Below are 26225 nucleotides of genomic sequence, written 5' to 3'. Positions count from 1 at the left end.
TTAGTAAACCAGTGTACAATCAGTATAAATGATTTCCAAACTTGAGAAGCATTCTTAATTAAGGCACCAGTTTTACATTTTTTTTTGTTCCTGAGCAGAACTGCAATGCCAAGGAGTGCATACTTTACCAGTGTCACACTATTAGACTTTCCCAGTGATTTTAAATCATAGTCTTTATTTTACCATAATCATAAGAAAATCACTGTTAGTGATAGTCAGAGCAAATGTTCATTACTATCACTTGTGCAGTGCAACATCACCAACGTCTCCATCATAGCCATCTGTGACTCACAACAACAAGATCAAATTAGTATGATTTTCTAATACCAAGTTTCAAGTAGTACAGGTGGGCTGCTGTGTCAGTGAGAGTTGGAATAAGCTGAACATACAATACAAACAATGCCCAAAAACAGTGAACAACGACAACAAAGAAAGAAGGAAAGTGAGTATTTTGGATTAGCCAAATGGAGGAAAGGATTATCAAACTTTGGAGGGGGCACAGATGTGATGTGAAAGGATCATTTTCCAGATCTATTCTTGTTTTGTGATGCTGCTAAAAACTGTAACTAATATCGACATGTGTAAGACATTCAGTTATCATACATTTGTTTCTGTAGTCTGTTCTCAGGGAGACAAACTGAGTCCAGTGGTGAACTATATGAAAACAATAGATTGTTGCATTTTTTTTTTCAGACGCCAAGCACAAGTCTCCATTTTGGGCCATGTTCCATGCCACTACCCCATGTCATGCTTCTTCTCCCTGCAGATTCAACTCCTGTCATCCAACCCAGCATCGCTCTTCTCTTACACATTCACCACCTGCACCAGTTCAGTCTCTCTATTCTGCCATACAGTCAGAGATATAACACTTCTTTCATTCTCCAACTAGTCTTGCCAGGCCAGGATTCTTCCCAAGACTCCATGAGAACCATACACAAAGGGTGATAGATTTTAATGGAGAAGGACTTGCGTCTTAACAGGTAGGTGATCTTTTCCTACCTATTTCCATGGTCTGCAGTGGCTGTTTTTGTGGCCAACTTCTCCTCATGGTTTAAAAACTTCTGACAGTCCACAGACGTCAATGTGGGGGTCCAGCTTTCTCAGGTCCAGTCTACATACATTAGAATACAGTCTATGCCTAAGTAATTTCTGCAATATTACAATTATGTGGCAATGTGAAGACAAAATATTTTAAAACTTAAACATTGATGTGGCTTTAATCCTGATCAATAACTTGAAAGATGTATTTTTATGTGTACATTTTCATTACACAAGGATATGTGTAAATGTAATTATTCTACAACAATAAAGTATGTATTGCTGGAGTGTATTGCATGTGAGGAACAAAGAATACATCTTTTTAAAAAACGGGAATCTATGGGACAAGAGGTTATTACCATAGAGATATTAGGACGTTTTTGGCAATATAATGCATCAAAATGCTTATCTGAATTTTTTTTATATTATTTGAGGTTTTTTTTTCATCATTAGCCCCCCAGGTATGGTATGATTCTTGAGCATCCACACTCCAGCTCAGTAGGTGGCAGTAATGTACCATTTATGTTGGTCTGCCAACTAGCATAAAAAGAAGAAAGGGGGGACGAAGAGGTGATCAAAGAAGTATGAGAGAAACAAACAAACAGAGGTTAAGGAAGGAGAAAAAAGCAGGATGGTGAGGAGCCTGTGTCCTAAAGAGAGATGGCCGGTAGTTGGGAGTTTGCCACGAGGAAGCGAGTGAAACGAAGAGGAGTAGGAGTGCCCCTGTTGTGCAGCGTCTCCCTCTTGATGCCAAAAGACTGACTGAGGGAGTGGGATTTAGCAGGTCCTAAGGGCGTCTACGGACCAGTGGTAGGACCGCAAACCTGGGAATTAATTGGATAACTGCACTGGTCGGCAGGCGTCTCCTCTTGCTGCAAGGTTCTGTTGGGATAAGCTGAGGGGACTCTAAATTTTAGGAAGAGGCATTGGGGTTCGTGACTTTTTAAATAGAGAAACCTGCCTGGGATTTTAACCTTGTTTTTAATGGATTATTTATTGAACATTCTGACGACCATGTTTTCACATTTTAATGTATTCTTTATTTATTTATTGAAGATGTTGCACTGCACTATTGAACACTTTGTTTTTGGTTGGGTTTTATTAAAAGCACTTGGCACTTTTGCATCATCCCCTTGCTGACTCTGTGTGTCCTTATTTGCCCTGATCATGTTGCTTAACAACTATCAATGGTTCTGGGTTTAGGAAGCTCATGGAAGTAACCAGGGAGCATGGAGCCGGCACAGACCATCACACCCTCTAATGACCGAGTCCCTCACTATCACTACCTCTGTCATTCTGGGGACTGATATTTGTGGTGATCATTTGTGGCTTGTCATCCCATGCCTATCACCTCAGAGTTATCAGAACTATCACCCAGGAAGGATGTGAAAATGGTTGGAAATCTCAAACTTTGGGGCTGATGCCCCCAGATAGAGTGCACCTCTTTATCTTTCACATATGTATAACTGTGACCCCACCTATATTTAGATCTGGAATCTTCTCCCAGGCACCTACTTTGGGGGTACACATTATCTCTGTAAAGGACATCTAGTTGATTTTTTAAATACAATGCACAGATTTACCACTACCAGGTTCATAAGTAATAACTTCCAGAAATGTACATTACAATATGGTTGTGGCAAATGCATGTAAAATTCCTCCATTGGTGGAATCAATTAACCAGTAAAAAAAAAAAGTAGAAACACATTTTTTTTCACTCTCTCTTTTACTTATCACAATGTCTTTCGCCTATTTTTGTATTGCAAAATCCTTGGGATGCTGGAGAGTCTTTTGGAGGTTTATTTTCTCCAGCATCCTCACTAGTTTTTTTATTTTCATGTCCTCTTTGGCCATCTGACCATAGCATCAGACTGAAACTTGTACCATTAAAACTATAAGAGATCTAAGAAAGTGAAGCATTAATAGAAATAATATGCTTAACTCTGTTAAGAACTCTTCCTTTTGTATTTGTATAACTGCTCTTATTATTTTTATCTGTCTGTTTATTTATTTATTTTCTTTGTGCTTTTTTCTTTACTACCTGTAACACACTTTGAGCTACACTTCTTGCATGAAAATGTGCTACAGAAATAAATATTGCAGTTGTTGTCTTTCTTGTCCACCTTATTATACTGTATTTACTAAATATGTTGGAAAATTGCAAGAAATTAGCACAATTTTTGTATCAAAATTTTGAAATCAACAATTTCAAATAAAAGCTTTGAAGAAAGTAAGTGCCTTCTCTTCCTTGTTTCCTTTACCACCAACTGACACTATGTCTAACTGGAATAAGACAGAGTTTAAGAAATAATAGCTGAGGAACCTATTTTAATTTCTACATTTAAAATAAGCGTCTCTCTTTTTTAACAATAGGAGTACTGCTGCTCACCACTCAAAAAAAAAATCTGAGCATCTATCTTTACATATTCCACTTATTTTTATGTATTTTTATGCTAAGTTTGGAGTGAAGTTAAGCATTGGAGGGGTGAGAAAAAGTGTGACCAACTGATTTTCCTGTGGGTATTTCATAATGGGCAATTTTGCACCAGTATTATGACATTACAAAATGTAATGTTAATATATTGTTTAAAGACAGATATTTGGAAAAACAACATTGTCTACACATAACATCTCATACCATTTTGTAAGCCTGCTTAATCCAAAGTAGTGTTATTGGCTGTCTGCACATACACAAATATATATTTTTTATTCAAGTATATATTTTATTTTTTGATATCGCACCACACTGTTACCAATATTTATTCAAATATGCCATTTATTCTGTTGATTCTGCTGAAGTGCATTTAGAGCAGGAAGCTTCAGCTGGAGCTGTTGCACATTTTGTGTTGGGAATGCAGCCCAGCGTCATAGATAAATTTTTTATACACAAACAACGTTGTCTACGCATACCACACCATTCCAATTTCTAGGTCTGCTTAATCCCAAGCAGGGTCGTGGAAGTAGGGGTTCTATACATACAGTGCCCTCTATAGTGTTTGGGACAAAGACACATTTTTCCTTTATTTACCCCTCCGCTCCACAGTTTACAATTACAGATCAAACAATTCAGACATGGCCAAAGTATACATTGCAGACTTTAATTTAAGGGTATCTGCATATATTTCAGTAACACCATGTAGAAATTGTGACACTTTTTCTACCTTGTCCTCCCAATTAGCTTTCACAGGTATTTGTGATTACTCAGGTGTGTTTAAATTCCTTCATTAGTGCAGACATAAAATACCTCAGCTTGCTTTTACAATTTGGAGTCTGTAGTTGCCATTGTTCAACATGAGAACAAGAGCAGTGCCAATGAATGTCTAAGAACCCATTATGAGGCTGATAAAGAATTAGACAACAATAGTATTAAACAATTAGAAACATCAGGAAAACCTTAGGATTACCTAAATCAACTGTTTGCAATATCATTAAGAAGAAAGAATGTACTGGTGAGCTCAGTACGCCTGTCTGACAGATCAGAAACAGTCTTCAGCAGGCAGATGTGTATGTGTCAGAGACTACTATCTGGAGAGGACTTCATGAACAGAAATACAGAGGCTGCACTGCAAGATGCAGACCACTAGGTTGCCACAAAAACAGGCTGGCCACATTACATTTTGCGAAAAAGGACTTAGAAGAGCCTGCAGAATTCTGGAAAAAGGTCTTGTGGACACACGAGGCAAAGATGAGTCTGTATTAGAGTGATGGCATGAGCAAAGTGTGGAGATGGAAAGGAATTGCCCAAGATCCAAAGCATACCAACTCATTAGTTAAACATGGTGGTGGGGGTATTATGGCTTGGGCACGTTTAGTCGCCACAGGTACTGGCACACGTATCTTCACTGATGATGGAATTGCTGATGGCTGCTACACAATGAAGTTTGAGTTTGCAGTGTCCTCAGCTAGTACTTTAATGAAAGTGTTTAATAATAATAAATGAATATTTATGAAATGTTGTTCCATTGTGATCACATATAGCTCTTCACCAACCAGCACGCAAAATCTTTGAATTAATTTATCTCCAAAATGTACTGCCACATTTATTTTAAAACAATAAAAGGCAAACCAGCCACACTATAAGCAAAACCGTCGCTCTGCTTTCATGGTAAACCCTCACGCATTCTGCCGCCTTTAAGCACCATGGCCACTTGGCTTTGAAGCAGGACTCATTTTATAAGATCCAGGGGTCAGCTGACAATAAGAGGCTCCCCACAGCACCCCCTGGCAAAACCCACGGCACCCAACAGGGCTGAGTTACAGAATTCCAATTCCCATGATGTCATGTGGGAAACCATAGTGCTGCCGCCACTCAGGTAGGTTGCTAACTAGTGCTCCAGGGAAGGTAGTGCCTTTTGAACGTCCAGTCCTCCACTCCTTCCATTATGGAGGCATCCCAGCTGTCCATCACATGTCTTATTGATAATTTGCAATATGCTTCTTTTCATTTGCATGCATGGCCAATCAGGAACAGATTCTTATGTCCTTCTTTAAATACATTGAACTCACGTTCATAGTTTTATTAAGGCCAAAAATGTAATTTATCAGTTGGGTGGTTGTTCAGTTCTATCTATACTTAAATAGCAGAAGTAAATTGTGGCAACCCTTCTGAAGGAAACTAGAGGACAAATTTTGTTCAGCCTTTACCAAAAACTAGCCTGCCATTTGACTATTAACTGTTCTTCCGACCAGTGTTTTAATCCCAAAGAAGTCATATTCACATTTTTATAGTTTACTTCCACTAAACAGTGCACGTGAAGGGAATCACCTTTTCCAAAAGAAGTTAAATACATACTGTATTGGTCATGTTTTTAATATGTAAGAATGAAGCTTCCATTTATATTTACTTACTTTATTGTTTCTGTCACCATCATAAGAAATGTGAATAATATACAGTAAGTATAGGCAGTATCAAACAATAAACACAACCACATATTTCATTTTGAAAGAACCATCATTCCATTTCGCTAAATTAAGGTTTATAATTGCTAGTGCTAACAGTACAATATACTACAAAAAACAATGTTCAATCCAAAAAGCTTTATACTGCACATAAACTACACATTATTTGTAATATTTGTTGCCTATTCACAGTTCTAGGTTACAGAGTGCAGGTCCCAGCCTGGTCATTGTCTGTGTGGACTTTGTTCACTCTCATTGTATCTTTGTGCCTCAGTTTTCCCCATTAGAAAATTGTGTGTGAAAGATTAATTGGGGACTATAAATTGACCTGCTAGGTGTGTGTCAGTGTGCATGTGCATGCGTGTAAAACGTGTCCTGTAACTGATGTTTTCCAGGGTTGTTTCCACGCTTCCTTCTAATACTGGCAGGATAGGCTTTGGCCCCCCATTAAATCTTGTTGACATAAGCTGGTCTGATAGATTATTCTTTGTTTTGTAATATGTTTTGCTAAATCACTAGTTGCACAGGAGTTAACATTACAGCACAATATGATGTAAAATTAGTTTCTTAAGCGTAATAAACAATGGTTTAAAAGCATATACAGAACTGGATTAGTGGCTAAGCAGTTGTACAAAGGTGATGCTAAACTGTAATGGAAGATTTTTCTATGGCAGTCAGAGTCAGTCACATGGTCAGGGTGTGTTTTGTTCAGCATTTTAATGGAATTTTGATTGAGGAGTTTGAGGTAGGAATGTAGCAGTTACAAAGAGATGAGGTGTAGGTTTATCAAAGTTTAAATAATCATTTATGAGTCGTCCTTGTACCTTAGCCTACTAAAATTCTAAAAGTGAAATATGATGTTAAAAGAAAACAAAGTACTATGCAATAGAGAAGAACAAGGTCTTAGAATCACAATTAAATGAAAATTTCTCAGTAGAGTGCATTTCGATATGGTTTACTCTGACTGATTGCAAAGACTGATTCATTTAGTTAAGAGACGCCATACAAGCGAATGAATGATGCTGGTTGGCGCATATGCTCCACAGCATTTTAATGTAATTCGGTGATATTGCTGCTTTTATTTAAGTTGAACGAATCCTTTAAACTCTCCAGAGCCTGAGAATGTGTTACTGTTTTCCATTGGTCAGGAATATTAGCTGGTTTAGCATGATACTCCTTTGCAAACTCGTCATTGTACAAATGCATCACATACTTCCAGTATTTAGATGCCTCGATGCTTGTGTCTTGTGGGATGTTCCAGCTTGGGTAATATGTACGATAGTCTTTGTGAGGATGCCACTGCCCCTTTGTATCAATATTCTGAAACTTAACCGTTTCACTAGCTACATCAGTTGTGCATATATTTTCTACAAGCTTTTCACTTGTCAGCACTCTGCATCTTCCTAACCCTTGGGGTCGGTGCACTGTTGCATGATGCTCTTTGTGATCACCGCCTCCTGCTTCACAAGGCACTTTGCAAAATGGACATTGCTTTCCACAGCCAAACACTCTCCTGAACAGCTCATCCTGTGGTTTAAATGAAAGATTTTTAATTTTGTCCTTGATATTTGTAGACTGATCATATTGATTCAGTTCCATATATTTTCTTTGTAAATGTTCTCTTAATTCAGGTAAGGACTTTTCTATATGTTCAACAAATTCTTCTACCTTTGAATCATTAAGAGTGAGGGCAGCTCTTATGTTATCAACGGGTATTACAAGGTCTGTCTTCAGGTGTCCACAAATCTCTTCAATGAAGTCTGCTATGCCTTTACTGCTGTTAGGTAAGATTGTTTCGAGAGTTTTGTTCTTTGCTTTGAGAAATGCATCTTGTATTTTAATCATTATTTCATTGAGACTTAATATCTCCAAGTCCCCAAAACTTTTCTGACATGAGAAATGTTTTTGAATTAAATCTAAAATCCAGTTCTTGACAAAATCTTCATATCGGTTGATATACCTAACATATGCTTCAAATTCTTTTTTATTCAGCAGCTCTTCTAAAAGTGTGTATTGGAAATGTGTACGAGAGCTGAACTTCACAGAAGAGCCACTTGACAGAATTTCATCGACGATTTTTACACCAAGATTCTTTTTGATATAATCTCTAATTGCAGGCTTCAGACACAACTTGATAAAGTCTGTGGCTTTCCTTTGACACTGATTTTTTTCATGGTAAAGATCAGTGAAATCTAAAAAGTAGCTTGGTTTGAGTTTCTCAAGATGTTTCTTAGGGTCATTTTCTGCAATGAAATCATCATGAATTTTTTGAAAATTTTTGGCAGCAATATTGCAAATGTGAAGCTTTAGGTCCACTTCAAATATATTACTGGTTCCCCTGTCTTTCACTCTTTCATCTATTATACGCAGCAGTTCTTTGGTGTACGTGTCATGGTAGTCAGAATTGCTCAGATGTTTCCCAGTGATAAACTGAAGACAATCTGAAATTATTCCATCTGCCAGTTTCTGAGTTTTCTCCTTCTTTTGAGTAAAGAAGTTACATATTTTGTAACCCTCCATGTGTGAATCTTTTACATTAAATGTTCCATCTGATTCTGTATTATTTGTCATATTCAGTCTCTCAGTGACGGCACTTCCATGTCTTTCTAAATTAATTCTTAGCTGACTGGAAACATTTGTGCGAATATTTTGTCTCTTTAAACCTTTGAAATCCAGCTCCAATACAGTTTTGCTCCACATGCGTTCAAATTCCTCCTTCAGAGTCTCATCGGATAGATCCATATTGTTTTCTCTGCATTTTTTCAGCAGCTCCAGAACTTTCGTTTCAATTGTCTGTGCATGTTCCTTGTGTATGTCAACCAACTTTTTCATCCCTTTCTGGATTTTTACTGCCATTTCACATTTCTTGTTTACATCACTTTCAACTTCCGACTTAAGACTGTTAATGCTGCAGATAAAGGTTTGCCTGTACTTCTCCACTAGCTGAATATGCTTGTCTTTACTCTTATAATAATCATCTAGATACTTATGAAATATTTCCTCTTGGCTTCTCAGTTCCTCTGTGGCCTCCGCTTTAAGGATGACCAGAAATTCATCAAGATCCCCAATGTGGGGATCATCATTGTCCAAGTTTTGAATTCTGTTCTCTGCTTGCTGTGTCCAGATGAGCATGTGCTTCCTGAATGACCATTCCCACTGGTTAAACTCAATACACAAGTTATTATAAGCATCAGCAACTAAGCAGTTTCTAAAGCTAAAGATGAAATTCTCGTGTTTTACTGCTCTCCATAGACTCTCCATCCATTTGGTGAACTCTTTAATGTTCCCCAGAGGTTTTGTATGGTTGCATCCCTTAAAAACCTCAATCAAGCTCTTTTTAAACTCAAACACAGTCTCGCTGTACCCTGTTGACACGGGTGCCATAGGAGGCGTTCCGTGCCACAATCCTGGGACATACCAGTTGTTCTCCTCTGCATCATATTCAATAACATCAGTGAATCTCACCTGCTCTTGCTTTTTCTCCATTCTTGCTGCCACTTTTATCATTTCATTCAACTGTTCAAGCAAATTTCTCCTGTCCCGCATGTTTTTTTCATGAGCTGATACATCTCCTACATTCTGATGTACAAACTGGCATTTTGGTTTTTTGCCAACATCTTCCATTCTGAGAAAAGCATGAACAACAGTCTGCAGAATGTCCTTCATCTCTGTGGAGTTCTCCATTGCAATGTTGACTACAGTGACATCACTTAATCCAACAACCAGTGTGGCCAATTCATTGTCATGTTCATAGCTGTCCTCTAGCTGGGCAAGTTCCGGAGACTTCAAACCTTCAGTGTCTAACAGTAGTATAAAATCACAATTCATCTCTTTCTTGAGTTCTTCTTTAATTTTGATTAACTGCATGAATGCCCCACGTGTGCATCGACCACTGCTGACAGCAAACTGGATTCCAAACATTGTGTTAAGGAGTGTAGATTTTCCTGTGCTTTGTACCCCTAAAATTGTCACCACCAGAACTCGACTGTTTTGGTTAACTTTGCTGTGGAGGGCCATTAGGACATCAGTTATCCATTTTACAGGGATATGTGAGGCATCACCATCTACCAGCTCCAGAGGAAAACCATCCAGCAACAATGTGGCACCCAGACTGGGAAGGTAGCTGAACTGTTCACGAAACTCTTCCATCTCAGGAAGGGAACAAGTAGCTTCATAAATCTGACCCATCTCACGCATAAAATGTTCAATTCCTAAGGAACAATTAGAAATGGCTTCATCCAACTTTGCAATATCCTTCATGTTTTCTTTTAAATTGCAGCACTTTGCTTTATATTGGTTTTGAAAACCTGAGAGATCTTTTCTTGCCCTAGCATCCAAATTTAACCTCATCCATTTTAAAAAATAAAATCGCCCCTCTTCATCTAAACTTGACAAAGCAGTAATAAACCAACACATGGAAGTAGCAATTTGACTTCTGTTTTGCTCTTCTCTTAATTTTTTTTTGTCTGCACTCAGTTTACTCCTATAGTGCTCAATTGGCTGGTCTCCTGCTTTTAACAATCGACATTCCTCTTTCTCTAATTTAGCCAGTTTTTTCAGAATATCCCCCTGCCGTGGAAGTTCAGATTTCTTGTATTGGGGAATATCTCTGATTTGGCAAGTGATTTCTTCTGCCAGTTTCTTTCCATTCTGGCAGGCAGTTCTTTCCTCATCTAATGCTATGCCATATTTGGCTGCTGTCTTAGGCATGTCATTTATTCTCACTTTAGGAGTATTTTGTAGCACAGACGTTATTGCTTGCCGCAAGCTCATCACAAACTGAGCATCATTCATCTGTTTGTTTTTAAAAATGACTGAGTCTGTCAAAGCCAATTGTGTTAGATGTACCATTGTGTCTTTCTCAGTGTTTTCATAAGAAACAGCAATCACAACTACTTTTGCCTTTATGTGTTTCAACTGGGATAAAACCTTATAGTTTTTAGGCAGTGTGCTGTCAAAAAATATGAAAACACCCGAAGATACTTCTCCTAAAAATGAAACCTGGGATTGAAATGAACTGCTGTCTCCACGCAAATTGGCAATGGCCACAGGTTCTGTAAAGATATCAATGTTTTTCTTTCCACAGGGCAGGTACCACATGATCTCCACAAGTCCATCTGAAACTGTGCGAAGAACATTCCCACCGTCCATTTCAGAGTGAACAAAGAAATCATGGTGCTGCTGGGGATTACTGAGAACCTTATTTAGAATTTGAGACTTGGAAAGTCCACATTTACCCAGTCGAACAAATGACATTAATGGCATATTGGCAAGAACAATACTTTCTTCACAAAACCCTCTCGTTGATGCCAATGAATGGGGTCTCCACTTTTTCACTATATCTCTCATAGCCCATAGCATCAACATACACTGGTTAGTATCATTGTTTGGCAGCAAAAGAGGGACAGAAAACTGACATTGTGCCATTTTATAAAAAATCTCCTGCTGTAGCAAACCATCTGAGCAATGAAGAACTGTTATTATGAGATCCAGAGGATGAATTTCACAGTCGACTTGGCACCTTGGGAAATTAGTGTTCCTTAATGTTTCGTGATTGAATTCAGTGTGATTTTGCATATATCTAGTATCTCTGGCTGTTGCACTGGCCATCATGAGTCTTCTCAGAAAGCGCCATGGCAGATCTTTTAAGGATTGTGCAGGTTTGTCTTGTAAGCAGTCCAAACCAATATCAAGGATGGAGTGAAGCTGAAGTTTATTTTTCATGTAACTTTCAAGCCCCAAGGCTTGCAATAGAACAACTGGAAAGGGAAAAAAAATTCAAAGGTGACATAGTTCTTCATATCTGTCAGTGAAAATGCACTAAATAAACAAACAATTGTATACATGTATTAATAATGTCATGTAGATGCCCCAGTTTTCCATTACCCATGTGAGCACCTAATTCCTAGTTCCCAGTAATTCCTACTGACTCAGTAGTTTCTATATGCCCCTAACAGTGGCATATTTATCATCTCTAAGAGAGACATCTTTCAATTTCCTCAGCCTACGAACTCAATTATATTTCAACAGCATTTGGCTTAATTTAGGAATAAGTCCAGAATAGGGGGTAGGTCCAGGCAACACACAGTCACTCAAACCATGTCAAATTGTAACATCCACTTAGGAGACAGGCCCACATTGACACAAGGAGGAACATGCTAACTCCATGCATACAGATTCTCAGTTAGCACAAAGGGTTCCCTATGGTCACATGAGCACTCTACACCGAAAACAGTCTTATGGTTTCAAAGGAATTATGGAACAAAAGTGAAGAGCTCAGTGTCATCTCTGATTTGAATTATAAATAATTTTTGCAGCAGTATGAGTGAAGGTACAGTGACAATCAAATGACCTTAATGACTTTCTTTGGCAGTTTGTAGTACTAGGGTGTTGTACCGTGTTAGCCATTATGAATGTAGAGAAAAGCCAAGCAAAATGGCACCTTTTATTGCTAACTAAAAAGATTACAATATGCAAGCTTTCGAGGCAACTCAGGCCCCTTCTTCAGGCAAGATGTAAACAAGATACATCTTGCCTGAAGAAGGGGCCTGAGTTGCCTCGAAAGCTTGCATATTGTAATCTTTTTAGTTAGCCAATAATTTGGCAGTTTGTAATACTAAACCACTGAACTAGATTAACCAGGTCCTGGCCTGTTCTATCCTACCTTCCTTAGGCCAGAAATAGGCCACAATGGTCCTGATGTACTGAACTGGCATGCTTATTTAAAAAATAAGAATAGCATTAAGGAATTATTTCCAAATTATGAAAGAAAAAAAAAGCTCTCACAGAGAATTTTATTTTTTTCAGTTTAAGAGAGTATAAGGCACCAGTTTCCATCATTCACAATTTCGATTTTGTCATTTACTCAAAATATTTGCATTTGATATACAGTTTTAGCAAAATTGCGACATGGTTTGCACAGATTGAGAAAGAATATATTTCATGAATGGTGCAAATTTTTTTTTTGGATATTCTAAATGAAAGATGAATTTTCTATCCACGCTTGTAAAAATTTCAAATGTTGTTGAATAAGAGTAATATTAAGCTATGTCGTTAAATGACATTAACTACAAGAACTGGGTTCTAATTGAAAAACCACAGCTTCTGTGACATTTCAAGAGCAACCCAAAAGTAAGCTTTTGCCAAGTATAGTTCATCACATGTCTTATCTGTAGCAAAATTCTTACTAGCTACTGATGGAAAGAGGTATGCACATGTACCTCACCTTTGGCTTTTATCTCCAGCTTTCAAACAGATATGAGTTTCAGTAGATTGTCACATTAAGACATTCACAGTGGTGCAGAATATAATCAGAATGAGTAAAAACTGGAAGCTCCCAGAGATCAAGAACTCTAAAGAAGTAATAACGTGAACATCAAGTATGTGAAGATAAGTGATGAATATTTGCATATATGTTCACATAGTTGAAAAAACTGTGGTGCTATTTGATATTTCTGGCGCTTTTTATGAACTCTAAATTTTCATTCCATTTATTTTTACCCAGCATATACAGTTAAGGTCAGTGAGGACTATCATAGCTGTGAAAGGTACAGATCAGGAAAGAATGTTGAACCGAAGAACTGCTCATCAAAGAGAACAAATAAATTCATTATTACAGTTTAAATTGTCCAAGTCATCTAATATACACGTCTTTGGAATGTAGGAAGAAAACTTCATTATCTAAGATAAAAATCATTGAAGACACAGGCAGAATGTGCAAACTCAACTCGGACAGTATCTGAACTCAAATTTAAACTGGGGACTCAAGAGCTGTAAGGTAGCACTGCTAAGCATTGTGTGGTGAGCTCTCGTTTTAGTTTGCACTTGATGCTGACCTTATGCCAGATGCTGAAAACTCCAGAGCTTGGAATAGGATTACACAGATTTGAAAATGATTAAATAAAACTTAATAAATCCTGCATGCATTGCTTTATCTCTGGACCTTGTATAATTTAGCATTTTGTCATAGTTTAGTGTAGAACACTTTTATTAAGTAATCATTGGCATGAATTAAAGCACAATTAATCCTTTGGAGTTCAAAAGATGGAAGCCAAGGCTCCTCACTATAACAAACCAACTAAATAACTAGAAAAATGGTGGATGGATGGATTGATTAAAAAAAATAATATAAAATGTGAAAAAAAATCAGTGGAACAATTTATAAAAACTTTAAACTTTGAACAACTCTGTAAAGTATCTGGAGAAGATTTTGAAACAGTTTATCTACTGCCAAACTAATAGATCTTGAAAGAAATGTTCTCTTTCTATTTGTCACACTTAAGTTACTATTTTCTGAACACTTCTCAGTAAATATATTTTTATAGCTGGTGCAATAAAGAAAAATTGGCCATAAAATGTTGTTTACAGAATTTAAACTACAGCAGGCATAAAAACCACAAAAACAAGAAAATGCAACTGCTTCAAATATCCAAAAGCAAATGCCCCTCGAAACACAGTCTGTGAAAATGGCAAAAAATACATCTTTTAATTTTTTGTTGAGATTATAGATCAAAAGTATGTCTGCCTTACCTGAAGCAGGTGGATGAGCAACTCTCTGGGGTGGTTTGTAATTTAACAGGTAACAAATCCAAAGATAAAAATAAATCATAATGCTGAATAAAAACGTTTCTGACTGCCTGGAGGTCATTGCCACTTCTTCCAAAGATAGTTGGTATCAAAAACAAAAAAAAAGAATAGAAAAACATAATTAGTTACCAGAAGACTAATCAAATGATCAAACATCCTGGTTTAAATTTAAAAATTATTGAATATAACAGATACATACAGATATTATATACTGGTATAACATTACTTCAGTGCTTCAGTTTAATTTTTTATATGCAAACAAAATGTTTCTGGCTTTTATTCAGTGGAGCACATGCAGGTTAAGTGACTTCTCTCAGAATAATGCAGCAAGTGAAAAGTAGGAATTGAACCTGCAACATTCAGGTTCAAAGTCCAATGCCTTACTCACTACACAACAGTAATGTGATGGTGGCTAATGTTTAAGTAGGTGTAATTATTTTACACCATTTTACATTCTAACATCAGCTTAAAAAGTAATAACTGCCTTTCAAAATGCAAATATTAAGTTAATTTTAATTACTCCGCCTTAAAAGGATGCAGTTTCATGTTTGCTGTGCTTTAACTCCACTGCTCTGTCTCACAGTGTTCCTACTGCTAGACTCCATTCCTGTCTTTCCCAACAAGTCATGTTCTCCTTTTCTCTGCATCCACCTACAGCTGTAATTTGAAGTTCTACTCAACCTCTACTCAAATGGGGTCCAAGGTAATCGGCCCCCCTTGCTCCACACCTCCTTTCAACACATCCACGTCAGCATCACAACTGCACAGAAATCACACGCCACATAGATATCAGCATGCACAAAGTTTTACACCGGCCAAAGCAAGATCTCATCTAAGGCTGCAGGTTCAGCATTTTTAGTCAACTAATTTGGATAACAATTTCATTGCCTCACTGTGGATTACAGCTTTTGTCTAAGGGCATGTCTTTTTGTCATATTGTGAGTTTCATTTCGCAAAATTGCATGCATAATGAAGTTTAGCATCAATTTCATGAAAAGAAACTTCAGCTGTTTTACTCACCACTACCTAATCATTTGTGATTTTACATTTTACATAACCTATGGTAGAATATTTATGCTGCCAGCCAAGGATAGTGAGCAGCCTGGTTCATGTTGGTCAGGAGTACAAAGAGGAATTTAAATGCATTGTGTATACGTGACAATAGTTCTGAAGTAAACTGATGACACAACATTTCACATCAAAGCATAACCTTACATGTCTCTATTATATAAAAAAATACTGGGACGAGACAAGACTTTTTTGAAGATTTTTTCAAGTCCCGCGAGACGAGACATTGGCCATGAGATTTTTTCAACTCACGCCCTCCTCTCAACCATATTCAACTACGCACACGGTTCTCTCACCTCTCATTTGTGTGAATGCTTTTGACACACACAGTTCTGGCTCTCTCAGCTCTTATAAATTTTAATGTTTTCCTGACTTTAAGTTCCCAATTAAAGAAGACGTATTATGTCCAAATCTTATTGAAGAATTTCATCACAAAGGATTATCAACAGTAAAAATGAGTACATGGGCAATCCTAGCACCGAGAAATGATGAAGTCAAACAAATTAACACCAAAAATGTTGATTGGTTATACAGCAAATTGGTTAAATGCGTATCAATAGACTATGCTGAAACAGTTGGTGGTGACCGTGCAGAAGATGAAAACATCAGCTTACAATATCCCAAAGAAAATCTACAACCGTTAACACCGTCCAGGCTTCCTCCACAATTACTATAGTAAGAAGGATGTATCCAAGAAAGGTAATGTAGTAAATCTTCAAGTAATAACATTAGACAACAAAGGAGATTTTAATATGCAATTCATATTAAAACATTAACCGTTTCCCATTATAATAGCTTTTGCAAGACAATTAACAAATCTCAGAGCCAAACATTCCAAAAAAGTCATTTTATTTAATAGACAGAAAGAAACAAAATTCAATCTCAGGCAGTTATACATTGCGTTGTCACGATGAAAGTCCAAACACAGAATCAAAATTCAATGCGATATTGACAATAATTAAATTCGAAAAATTGTTTTTACTGAATTTTTACAGTAAAAGTGTAAGTTTAAAAAGTATTTGCATGTTAATTTCAAAGCCAAACAGAATGAAATCATATTACGCAATGAATAACTCTAACACAACATGAAACATACTTTACTTTCAAATTATTGCATTTTACTATATTTTAATATGGTTAATTACTCACTGTAATGTAAAATGGTTAGTTCTATTATGCATATGTAACAATTCCCATGAAAATAACAATCTTTTTAAATTGTACATCCGCTTCCCCATACGCGAGCTACAGAACCGTAAAGAGGCTAGCGCTTAGCGCAGGCCCAGGGGTTAGCGAGCAAAGCAAGCAGGGGGCCAGGCCCCCTAGTTTTTGAAAAAAAAAAACAGCACCATTATACACCAGCATCTTCTTGCTAAAAAATAAACCATGATGAAAACATGATTTGTAAGCTCATGCTCAGAATGCTATTCAAAAGTTGGCAGAATGAGCAACTAAGGACAATGCTGCTAACTTTTAAAGTTTCTTGATGACAGACATTTATTCAAGTCCATTTTATGATGAAGCACTTACAGTTTTAGGAATTGATGCCAACAGAGTGTCGTGATTTGTAGCAATTTTAAATCAGTTTTGAATGAATCAACTTTGCATTAGCATTAATGAATAACACTACACCTGCTGTGTCCTCTAACAATACAGAGTCCTGCAGCAATGTCTGTGAACTCCAATACCCCTGCAACCAATGGAATTTTATTATTCAACAAGCTATCCAGTTTATTAATGTAGGGTTAAGCAGGAAGGGTTAATACAAGAAGATTCACTCCAAAGAGGCCCTGAATATTTTAATATTCTGTAATAACTCTCGCTAGGATGCAGGAATCTGAATGAAACAACATGCAATGTGCTCCACAGTATATGGAGCTTCGAACAAGCTGGGATGCCCCTGCGTCAGAGTGATGAGGTAGGTACTGGACAGCTGTCTTGACAGTTAACCTTAGTTTGCAACTTCTGGGTGCATACCGCCCGTACCCCTTCACTCAGTCACTTGACTTCTCATCAGAATGGTGGAATACAGTATTGAGCAGTGCAGCTTCGTGGTGCAAACATGTAACAGTGCTGCTGTGGGAAGAACTTTACTTCCCAGCAGCCCGAGGGGGTTACCTGCATAAGATGACGGGAACGAAAGTAGGGGCTACTGGGAACGAAGGAGGCCAGCGGGAAAGTTTAAAATGGGGGCCTGACAGAGCAAAAGGAGATTGGTGTTTTGTGTATCCTGTCCAACCTGTTGTCTGAAAAGTCAATTGTGCACTGGATCGTTTCACGTTAGATGAATGGACTGTCTCGTGCCTGCCTGTCTTGCTATAGTGGTGGATTAATTGTCGTGCGTCTTCAAAAGGAGTGCTTCTGGAAATCTCACCTCCCGCCACTCAGGAATACCGGTAGGACTGTTTCATTCATTTCTACGGAAGCTATTCACGGGATTCTCATCTTCACACCATATCATTTCATCTGCTTTTGCTGTATTGGACTGTATAAGGACATTGTCTTGAGTGTTTTTATTGCTGTGGTTTGTTAATGTTTATTGTACATTGCTGTAAGGGGAACTGGGGTAATATCATTTAGCTTGGTTATATTTTGTTTATTAGTGTTTAATACATTCTTTAATTGTTGTTTTCTTATTGGTTGCTTTTTTGTCTTTGTTGTGAGTGTGTGCAAATCGAGCCAAGGCTGGGAGCGTCCCTGGAATATCCACCAAAAAAATAAATAAATCACTGTCTCTTTGATGGTGTGAATCTTAGCGGCACTGGACCGCTACAAATGTATTGGGTCACTAATTTGTTTAAGCGATGTCAGAATCAACTGGATGATTGTGAGTTAATGGAAGGTTACTTCCAGCAAGATGGAGCAATGTGTCACACATTAGCAAGGAGCATGGCAGAAATTAAGTCCTTCTTCGGCAACAGGGTAATTTCAAAGGGGCTTTGGCCACCACAGTTGCTGAATCTGACACCACCAGACTTCTTCCTTTGGGGTATGCTCAAAGAAAAAGTCTTTCGGAAGAAGCCTTGTACTGTGGAAGATTTGAAGGAACACATCCAATGTGAAATTGCTTCTATTCGCCCAAGACGCTTGCCAATACGTTCAGGAACATGGAGTGTCACGTCAACATGTGTCTGCCAGAAAACAGAAACCACTTCCAGCATCGCATGTAATGCAATCGATTACACATACGTACGTCAAGGTATATAGCGTATTTTTTTAGTTCAGATTGCTTCATCCTAATGGGAGTTACAACAGAATATTCGGGGCCTCTTTCGAGTGAATGTTCCTGTACAAACAAGTAGTGTTCATCTTTCCAACCCAGCAAGGAGTTAGTACAATTATGGAATCCAATCATACACATCTATATATATAATTCACTAAGCCGCCGACAAGTAGCCACCCATGGAAAGCATGCCGGAAGGGGCGTGGATTCACTAAGCCGCCGACAAGTAAGACGCCCATGGCGCACGCAGGAAGGAGCCATGCCCACCAACTATAAGACCATTGGATACGACGACAACTCACAGAGCCACGCCCACCAACTCGGACGTGACAACTCGGAAAAAACGCCGTCATTTATGTTCGTCTGTGCTACAGTACACATGCACCTCTGAGCCACATTGACTTTTCGGTTACGACACACGACCACGTGCACCATAGCAAACTGTTTTACACGCTACATACAGCAATTCGCATCCGCGACAAACATGCATCTTCTTAGATGGTCCTGCAGGAACACGGAAAACGTTTCCCCACCCACCAACACTCCTTATTCCCCGACCGGCGTCCACCGCATCTGTGACAAACATGCGTCTTCTTAGATTGCCCTGCAGGAACATGGAAGATGTTTCCCCGCCCACCAACACTCCTTTTTCCCCGGCCCGCGTCTACCCTCGCTCTCTTGGCATTCACACTGCCTGCTCATGTGCCTGGACGCAAAAACTCACCGACCACCCAGTTAGTCCCTTTCGTCTGTGCTAGGAGTCCACATGCACCTCTGAGCCACGTTGACTTTTCATTATTCTTTTCGGTTACGACATCCGACCACGTCCACCATCGAAAACCATGGGAAAGGAACAATGAAGCCCCGCCCAGAAACTCTACCCCTCCTCCCACGTGATCGGGAACGCACCTCAGAGCACTGCCCGCCAACTCGAACAGCTCATCAAACACATACTCGCTTTGGTCTGTGCTGCTGTCCAATTCCAGCTGTGAGCCACATTGACTGTTCTTTTGCCCTCCACGGCTACCGCTTCAAATGTTTTTCATGGAAACAACACTTCTTTCAATGTTATAGAAATTCCTGCATCAGGTAACTGTTTGTTTCTATCAGTCGGGTTTTTTTGGAAAAATGTCGTTGACGAAACTGTTGCTCGCAAACTTCGCAACCTGGCTGTTGGCTTTGTTTGCCAACATTGGGATAACTTCGGCGACGTGGTGTCCATTGTTGTTAGTCACAGAGGCATTGTTATACAGTCTGCTCAACAATACGCTGACTACATGAATACGTCCGGAGTCTATGGTGGCGAGGCAGAAATTGTGACAATATCCCAAATCCTTCCAGCTACTATCAGCATTTACTTCCAAGAACGTCTTCATGCCTCTCCTCGAGTTTACAATTCGGCCCAGCGTCTCTCCATATCCCGGCTCTTTAGTGGTCCTTTGGATCATGGGCATTATGAGGTTCTCATGCCTCTCAAATACACACGTGATAACCTTCTGGTCACATCTTTTGACGCTGTCGGTATGTGCACACAGAGTGCACACCCACTTGCTCGCCACACTAATGTGACGTCACCTGCCCACTCTCCTCTTCCTGAAAAACATTTCAAGACACACTCCCCTGAACACATGCATTCCACACAGGACTTTCAATGCACCTTTTGTTCCAAAAGCTTCCGAGTGCAGAGATATCTGAACGCACATTTAAAAAAACACAACACTAAACGAATTATGCAATGTGAACGTTGCCAACAATGCTTCAAAACAACTCGCGCTCTCAAGAAACACTTATGAACTCATTCCACTCTCACTTTCAATTGCACATTTTGCAACGAGGACTTCACAGGTGAGATGGATCTCCACAACCATATGCAGATCCATTCAACACAAAGATTTGTATGTAAAATTTGCGACAAACACTTTCACGCATGCAGATACCTTACTAACCATCTCAAAACACATTCCCTGATGAATTCTTTTCAGTGTCAACACTGCTCCAAAACCTTCACGCGCCAGAAATCTCTCAAAGCACATTTAAACACACACTCCACTGAACAAACGCATTCCAAACAGATCTTTCAATGCATGATTTGTTCAAAAATGTTCCGAGTGCAGAGATATCTCAACATGCATTTAAAAACACCCAGGCAAACAACACTGAATAATCAATAGCTGCAAATACTTTGCCCGCCCCAACTCCTCACCTGAGTCGGTTTCGTCTGTGTTCAGCAGTTTCCCAAACTCGGTCCTGGTGAACCCCTGTGGATGCAGGGTTTTGTTCCAACCAGATTCCTAATCATTAATACCGGTGAAACTCATCCGGGATAAGTCGGTTTTTCAAACGCAGCTGTGTAGCAGATTAGTCTAGCAGGATGTAATAATCCGAGATGAATGCACGCCCCCGCGCTGAGTGAAAAGCCAATGTATATTGAGTCTAGAAAACATGATCAGCAAGTCTTTGATAGGCTGCAACAAAATGATGAAAGAACGGGAGCATTTTTTTCACACAAGCTGGGAGGGTGGGTGTTAGTTAGTTAATCAGTTACTCGAAGGATTTCAAGATTTTATATGCACAAGCGGTAACACTGCAAAAGCAGCCCAAACCAGAAAAGACAGCTGGCAAAAAGTGGTAGACAAATTAAACATGTGTGCATTGTACTTACTGAAAGCAGCGTTACGGATTTTGCAAATGTTCATTTTTATCCGTCTGCTTAAAAAACATTAAAAAAGCGGCGTGATTATGCGGCGTATACTACGCCGCAGGTTGGTATGCAGCGTGTAAAACAGTTTGTTTGGCGCGGATAATTTGCCTTTTACTTTAACACGAAGACAATTTCCTATTAGATTTGCCTTTGCGATGACAATTAATAAGGCACAGGGCCAAACTTTCAAAAAGATATGCATGTATCTGCCAAAACCAGTGTTCAGTCACGGACCGTTGTATGTTGCTCTCTCCAGAGTTCCATCTGTTCATTCACTTACTGGTATGCCTGCAGGAACATGTGCATTGAGCGAGCAAGTGACACACACATACAGGCGCGCGCGCGCGAGAGAGAGAGCGCTGGACACATAAGAATAATAATACTTCATTACATTGATATACCGGTGTTTTCAGTATTCAAAGTGCTATCCACACAGGGAGGAACCGGGAAGCAAACCCAAAATCTTCCACAGTCTCCTTACTGCAAAGCAGCAACACTACTACTGCGCTACAAGGCAGTTAAAGAATGCACCGGCCTCGATTTTGTTTTCACTTCTGTTTGGACAACTGTCGTTCAGGAAGTGTTCACCCATCAATACATAATTATGTAGCGTATGCTACACCACGGGTTGGCTAGTGGGTCATACGTTTACGATTACGTCCCTGCCCTTTGTACACACCCCCCTAACCCCGCTACTACCGTGGTCGGGTGATTTGGTGGATTATATATAGAAAAGCAGACAAAACCGCAAAGAACAATGAAAAGTCTACGTGACTCACAGGTGCATGTGGACTGTGCAAAGAGGAAAACGACTCAGGTGACGAGTTGGGGGTGGGCACATGAGCAGGCAGTGCATACTGAACGAGAAATCAGCAGACTAGCATGACGGAGGGGGTGGAATGGGCGTCCTTCCCCTCTCCTCCCGTTCCACCCTCCACGCCCGAGTGCCGTCCACCCTGATCCCTCGCTCTGGGAGGAGAAGGCGTGACGGCGGTCTGCCAGTTTTCAGTCATGGACAATAATGAATGTTGGTTCGTTCCGTGCATTGTTACAATGTTACTTTTCTTGGTGATTTATTACATTACTGATTTTTCAAATGTTAATTTTCTCCCTGTGCTTAAAAATCATTAAAAAAGCGGCCTGATTATGCGCGTATGGTACACCGCGGGTTCGCTAGTGAAGAACAAATTCTCAACTTGCAGAAATTGATATGTATCAGAAAGTCAATGTGGATGACTGATGGGGCATTTTCATTTCAGCCAGCAATGACATAAGTATCAACGTTTGTAACAATGCACGGAACGAACCAACATACAATTGTCTGTGAAATCCTTCGAGTAACTAATTAACTAACTAACACCCACCCACCCAGCTTGTGTGAAAAAAATGCGCCCGTTCTTTCATCATTTTGTTGCAGCCTATCAAAGACTTGCTGATCATGTTTTCTAGACTCAATATACATTGGCTTTTCACTCAGCGTGGGGGCGCGCATTCATCTCGGATTATTACATCCTGCTAGACTAATCTGCTACACGGCTGCGTTTGAAAAACCGACTTATCCCGGATGAGTTTCACCGGCATTAATGATTAGGAATCTGGTTGGAACAAAACCCTGCATCCACAGGGGTTCACCAGGACCGAGTTTGGGAAACACTGCTGAACACAGACGTAACCGACTCAGGTGAGGAGTTGGAGCGGGCAAAGTATTTGCAGCTATTGATTATTCAGTGTTGTTTGCCTGGGTGTTTTTAAATGCATGTTGAGATATCTATGCACTGGAACGTTTTTGAACAAATTGTGCATTGAAAGATCTGTTTGGAATGTGTTTGTTCAGTGTAGTGTGTGTTTAAATGTACTTTGAGAGATTTCTGGTGCGTGAAGGTTTTGGAGCAGTGTTGACACTGAAAAGAATTCATCAGGGAATGTGTTTTGAGATGGTTAGTAAGGTATCTGTGTGCGTGAAAGTGTTTGTCGCAAATTTTGCATACAAATCTTTGTGTTGAATGGATCGGCATATGGTTGTGGAGATCCATCTCACCTGTGAAGTCCTCGTTGCAAAATGTGCAATTGAAGGTGAGAGTGGAATGAGTTCGTAAGTGTTTCTTGAGAGCGCGAGTTGTTTTGAAGCATTGTAGGCAACGTTCACATTGCATAATTCGTTTAGTGTTGTGTTTTTTTAAATATGCGTTCAGATATCTCTGCACTCGGAAGCTTTTGGAACAAAAGGTGTATTGAAAGTCCTGTGTGGAATGCGTGTGTTCAGGGGAGTGTGTCTTGAAATGTTTTTCAGGAAGAGGAGAGTGGGCAGGTGACGTCACATTAGTGTGGCGAGCAAGTGGGTGTGCACTCTGTGTGCACATACCGATAGCGTCAAAAGATGTCACCAGAAGGTTACCACGTGTGTATTTGAGAGGCATGAGAACCTCGTAATGCCCATGATCCAAAGGACCGCTAAAGAGCTGGGATATGGAGAGATGCTGGGCCGGATTATAAACTCGAGGAGAGGCATGAGGATGTTCTTGGAAGTAAATGCTGATAGTAGCTGGGAGAATTTGGGACATTGCCACAATTTCTGCCTCGCCACCATAGACTCCGGACATATTCATGTAGTTGGACACCACGTCGCCAAAGTTATCCCAATGTTGGCAAACAAAGCCAACAGCCATGTTGCGAAGTTTGCGAGCAACAGTTTCGTCAATGACATTTTTCCAAAAAAACCCGACTGATAGAAACAAACAGTTACCTGATGCAGGAATTTCTATAACATTGAAAGAAGTGTTGTTTCCATGAAATACATTTGAAGCGGTAGCCATGGAGGGCAAAAGAACAGTCAACGTGGCTCACAGCTGGATTTGGACAGCAGCACAGACCAAAGCGAGTATGTGTTTGATGAGCTGTTCTAGTTGGTGGGCAGTGCTCTGAGGTGCGTTCCCGATCACATGGGAGGAGGGGTAGAGTTTCTGGGCAGGGCTTCGTTGTTCCTTTCCCATGGTTTTCGATGGTGGACGCGGTCGGGTATCGTAACCGAAAAGAATAATGAAAAGTCAACGTGGCTCAGAGGTGCATCTGGACTCCTAGCACAGACAAACGGTACTAACTGGGTGGTCGGTGAGTTTTTGTGTCCGGGCACATGAGCAGGCAGTGTGAATGCCTAGAGAGCGAGGGTAGACGCGGGCCGGAGAAAAAGGAGTGTTGGTGGGCAGGGAAACATCTTCTGTATTCCTGCAGGACAATCTAAGAAGACGCATGTTTGTCACAGATGCGGTGGACGCCGGTGGGGGAATAAGAAGTGTTGGTGGGCGGGGAAACATTTTCCATGTTCCTGCAGGACCATCTAAGAAGACGCATGTTTGTTGCGGATGTGAATTGCTGTATGTAGCATGTAAAACGGTTTGCTATGGTGCACGTGGTCGTGTGTCGTAACCGTAAAGTCAACGTGGCTCAGAGGTGCATGTGGACTGTAGCACAGACGAACATAAATGATGGCGTTTTTTCCAAGTCGTCGCGTCCGAGTTGGTGGGCGTGGCTCTGCGAGTTGTCGTCATATCCAATGATCTTAGAATTGGTGGGTGTGGCTCCTTCCTGCGTGCACCATGAGCGTCTTACTTGTCGGCAGCTTAGTGAATCCACGCCCCTTCCGGCGTGCTTTCCATGGGTGGCTACTTGTCAGCGGCTTAGTGAATTATATATATAGATATTTGGACAATGTCAGATACTTTGGGGAGTATAAAATAAAAACAACCTACTCTCCCATTTTCATGTTACAGTACTCATGAAGAGAAATTTGTTTTAATAAATACTTAAAACAAAAAAGAAAAACTCAAGAACAAATGATGGACATATGTAACAGAACAACAGTATTCTTACCATTCATCTGGCCCTGTCTTCTATTCAAAATCCTCTGTTCGCCTTGCTCCTTTAAATTAGGTAAAATGACAACACTGATTAAAGCTACAATATTTAGAAAAGTCAAAAGTGAAAATAAGTGCTTCTAAAATTAAGGTCAACAATATAGCAGCAGTGAAATAACATATGAATTGAAATAAAATCAGAAGAACAAGTTCATATTATTACAAACCATAAACTCAAACATGTCAAAACAGTATAGTAGCCATTTTAATGCTTAAATTACACATGAACTGAAATGAATTCATAACAAGCTGTTGGAGGCCCGTGCTCCATACCTGCATCGGTAAACCATTGCGATTCCGTTCAGCTGAGTGGACTGAACCTGATGTTGTAAATTTAGGAGGACGCCTTGCTCCTTCCATGGTCTTGGGCACCTAAGTGATAAGCAGAGAATAAAACAGATGTGAAGAAAACTGCACATTTGTAGTAATCTAGTAAACAATACTAATGCATGCACTCTTCTACGGTTGCTTCTCCATGGTGTTTGTTAGAGCCTTTTCTGCTTTGTTTTGTTTCTTTTGAATGTTACTAAATGAAATTTGTATTTCATACAAGAGGGATACAAGTACATAATCCACACAAGCACATCTTCATAAAAATATCTGAAAAACATACATGTTAAGACAAAGAGCACAAGAAAACTTGCATCTACTTACCAGTGGCTGTCTCAGTTGATTCTCACTATGAGCTGCTTTACACAAAACTTTTTGTATGTTAAAAAAAAAAAAAAAAAAAAACAGGTTTGGTTTTTATTGTCACTTAGAGGAAGAAGTAACTTTCAGTTTCATATTACTCTGAAGT

General features: G+C 39.5%; 1 protein-coding gene across 1 annotated transcript; it reads right to left on the bottom strand.

Moving 5' to 3' along the window:
• Positions 1–5575: 5575 nt before the first annotated feature.
• Positions 5576–25793, bottom strand: LOC114655516 (interferon-induced very large GTPase 1-like). Its single transcript, XM_028806581.2, has 4 exons — positions 25700–25793; positions 25383–25431; positions 14467–14592; positions 5576–11696 (listed from the first exon to the last, which is right to left on the bottom strand). The coding sequence occupies exons 1-4, from the start codon at positions 25784–25786 to the stop codon at positions 6988–6990; spliced, it is 4971 nt and encodes a 1656-aa protein (XP_028662414.2). The 5' UTR covers positions 25787–25793; the 3' UTR covers positions 5576–6987.
• Positions 25794–26225: the final 432 nt, after the last annotated feature.

This window comes from Erpetoichthys calabaricus, chromosome 1 (genome assembly GCF_900747795.2).
Source record: "Erpetoichthys calabaricus chromosome 1, fErpCal1.3, whole genome shotgun sequence".
Classification (NCBI taxonomy): domain Eukaryota; kingdom Metazoa; phylum Chordata; class Cladistia; order Polypteriformes; family Polypteridae; genus Erpetoichthys; species Erpetoichthys calabaricus.
This window is presented reverse-complemented; position numbering and strand designations above follow the sequence as displayed.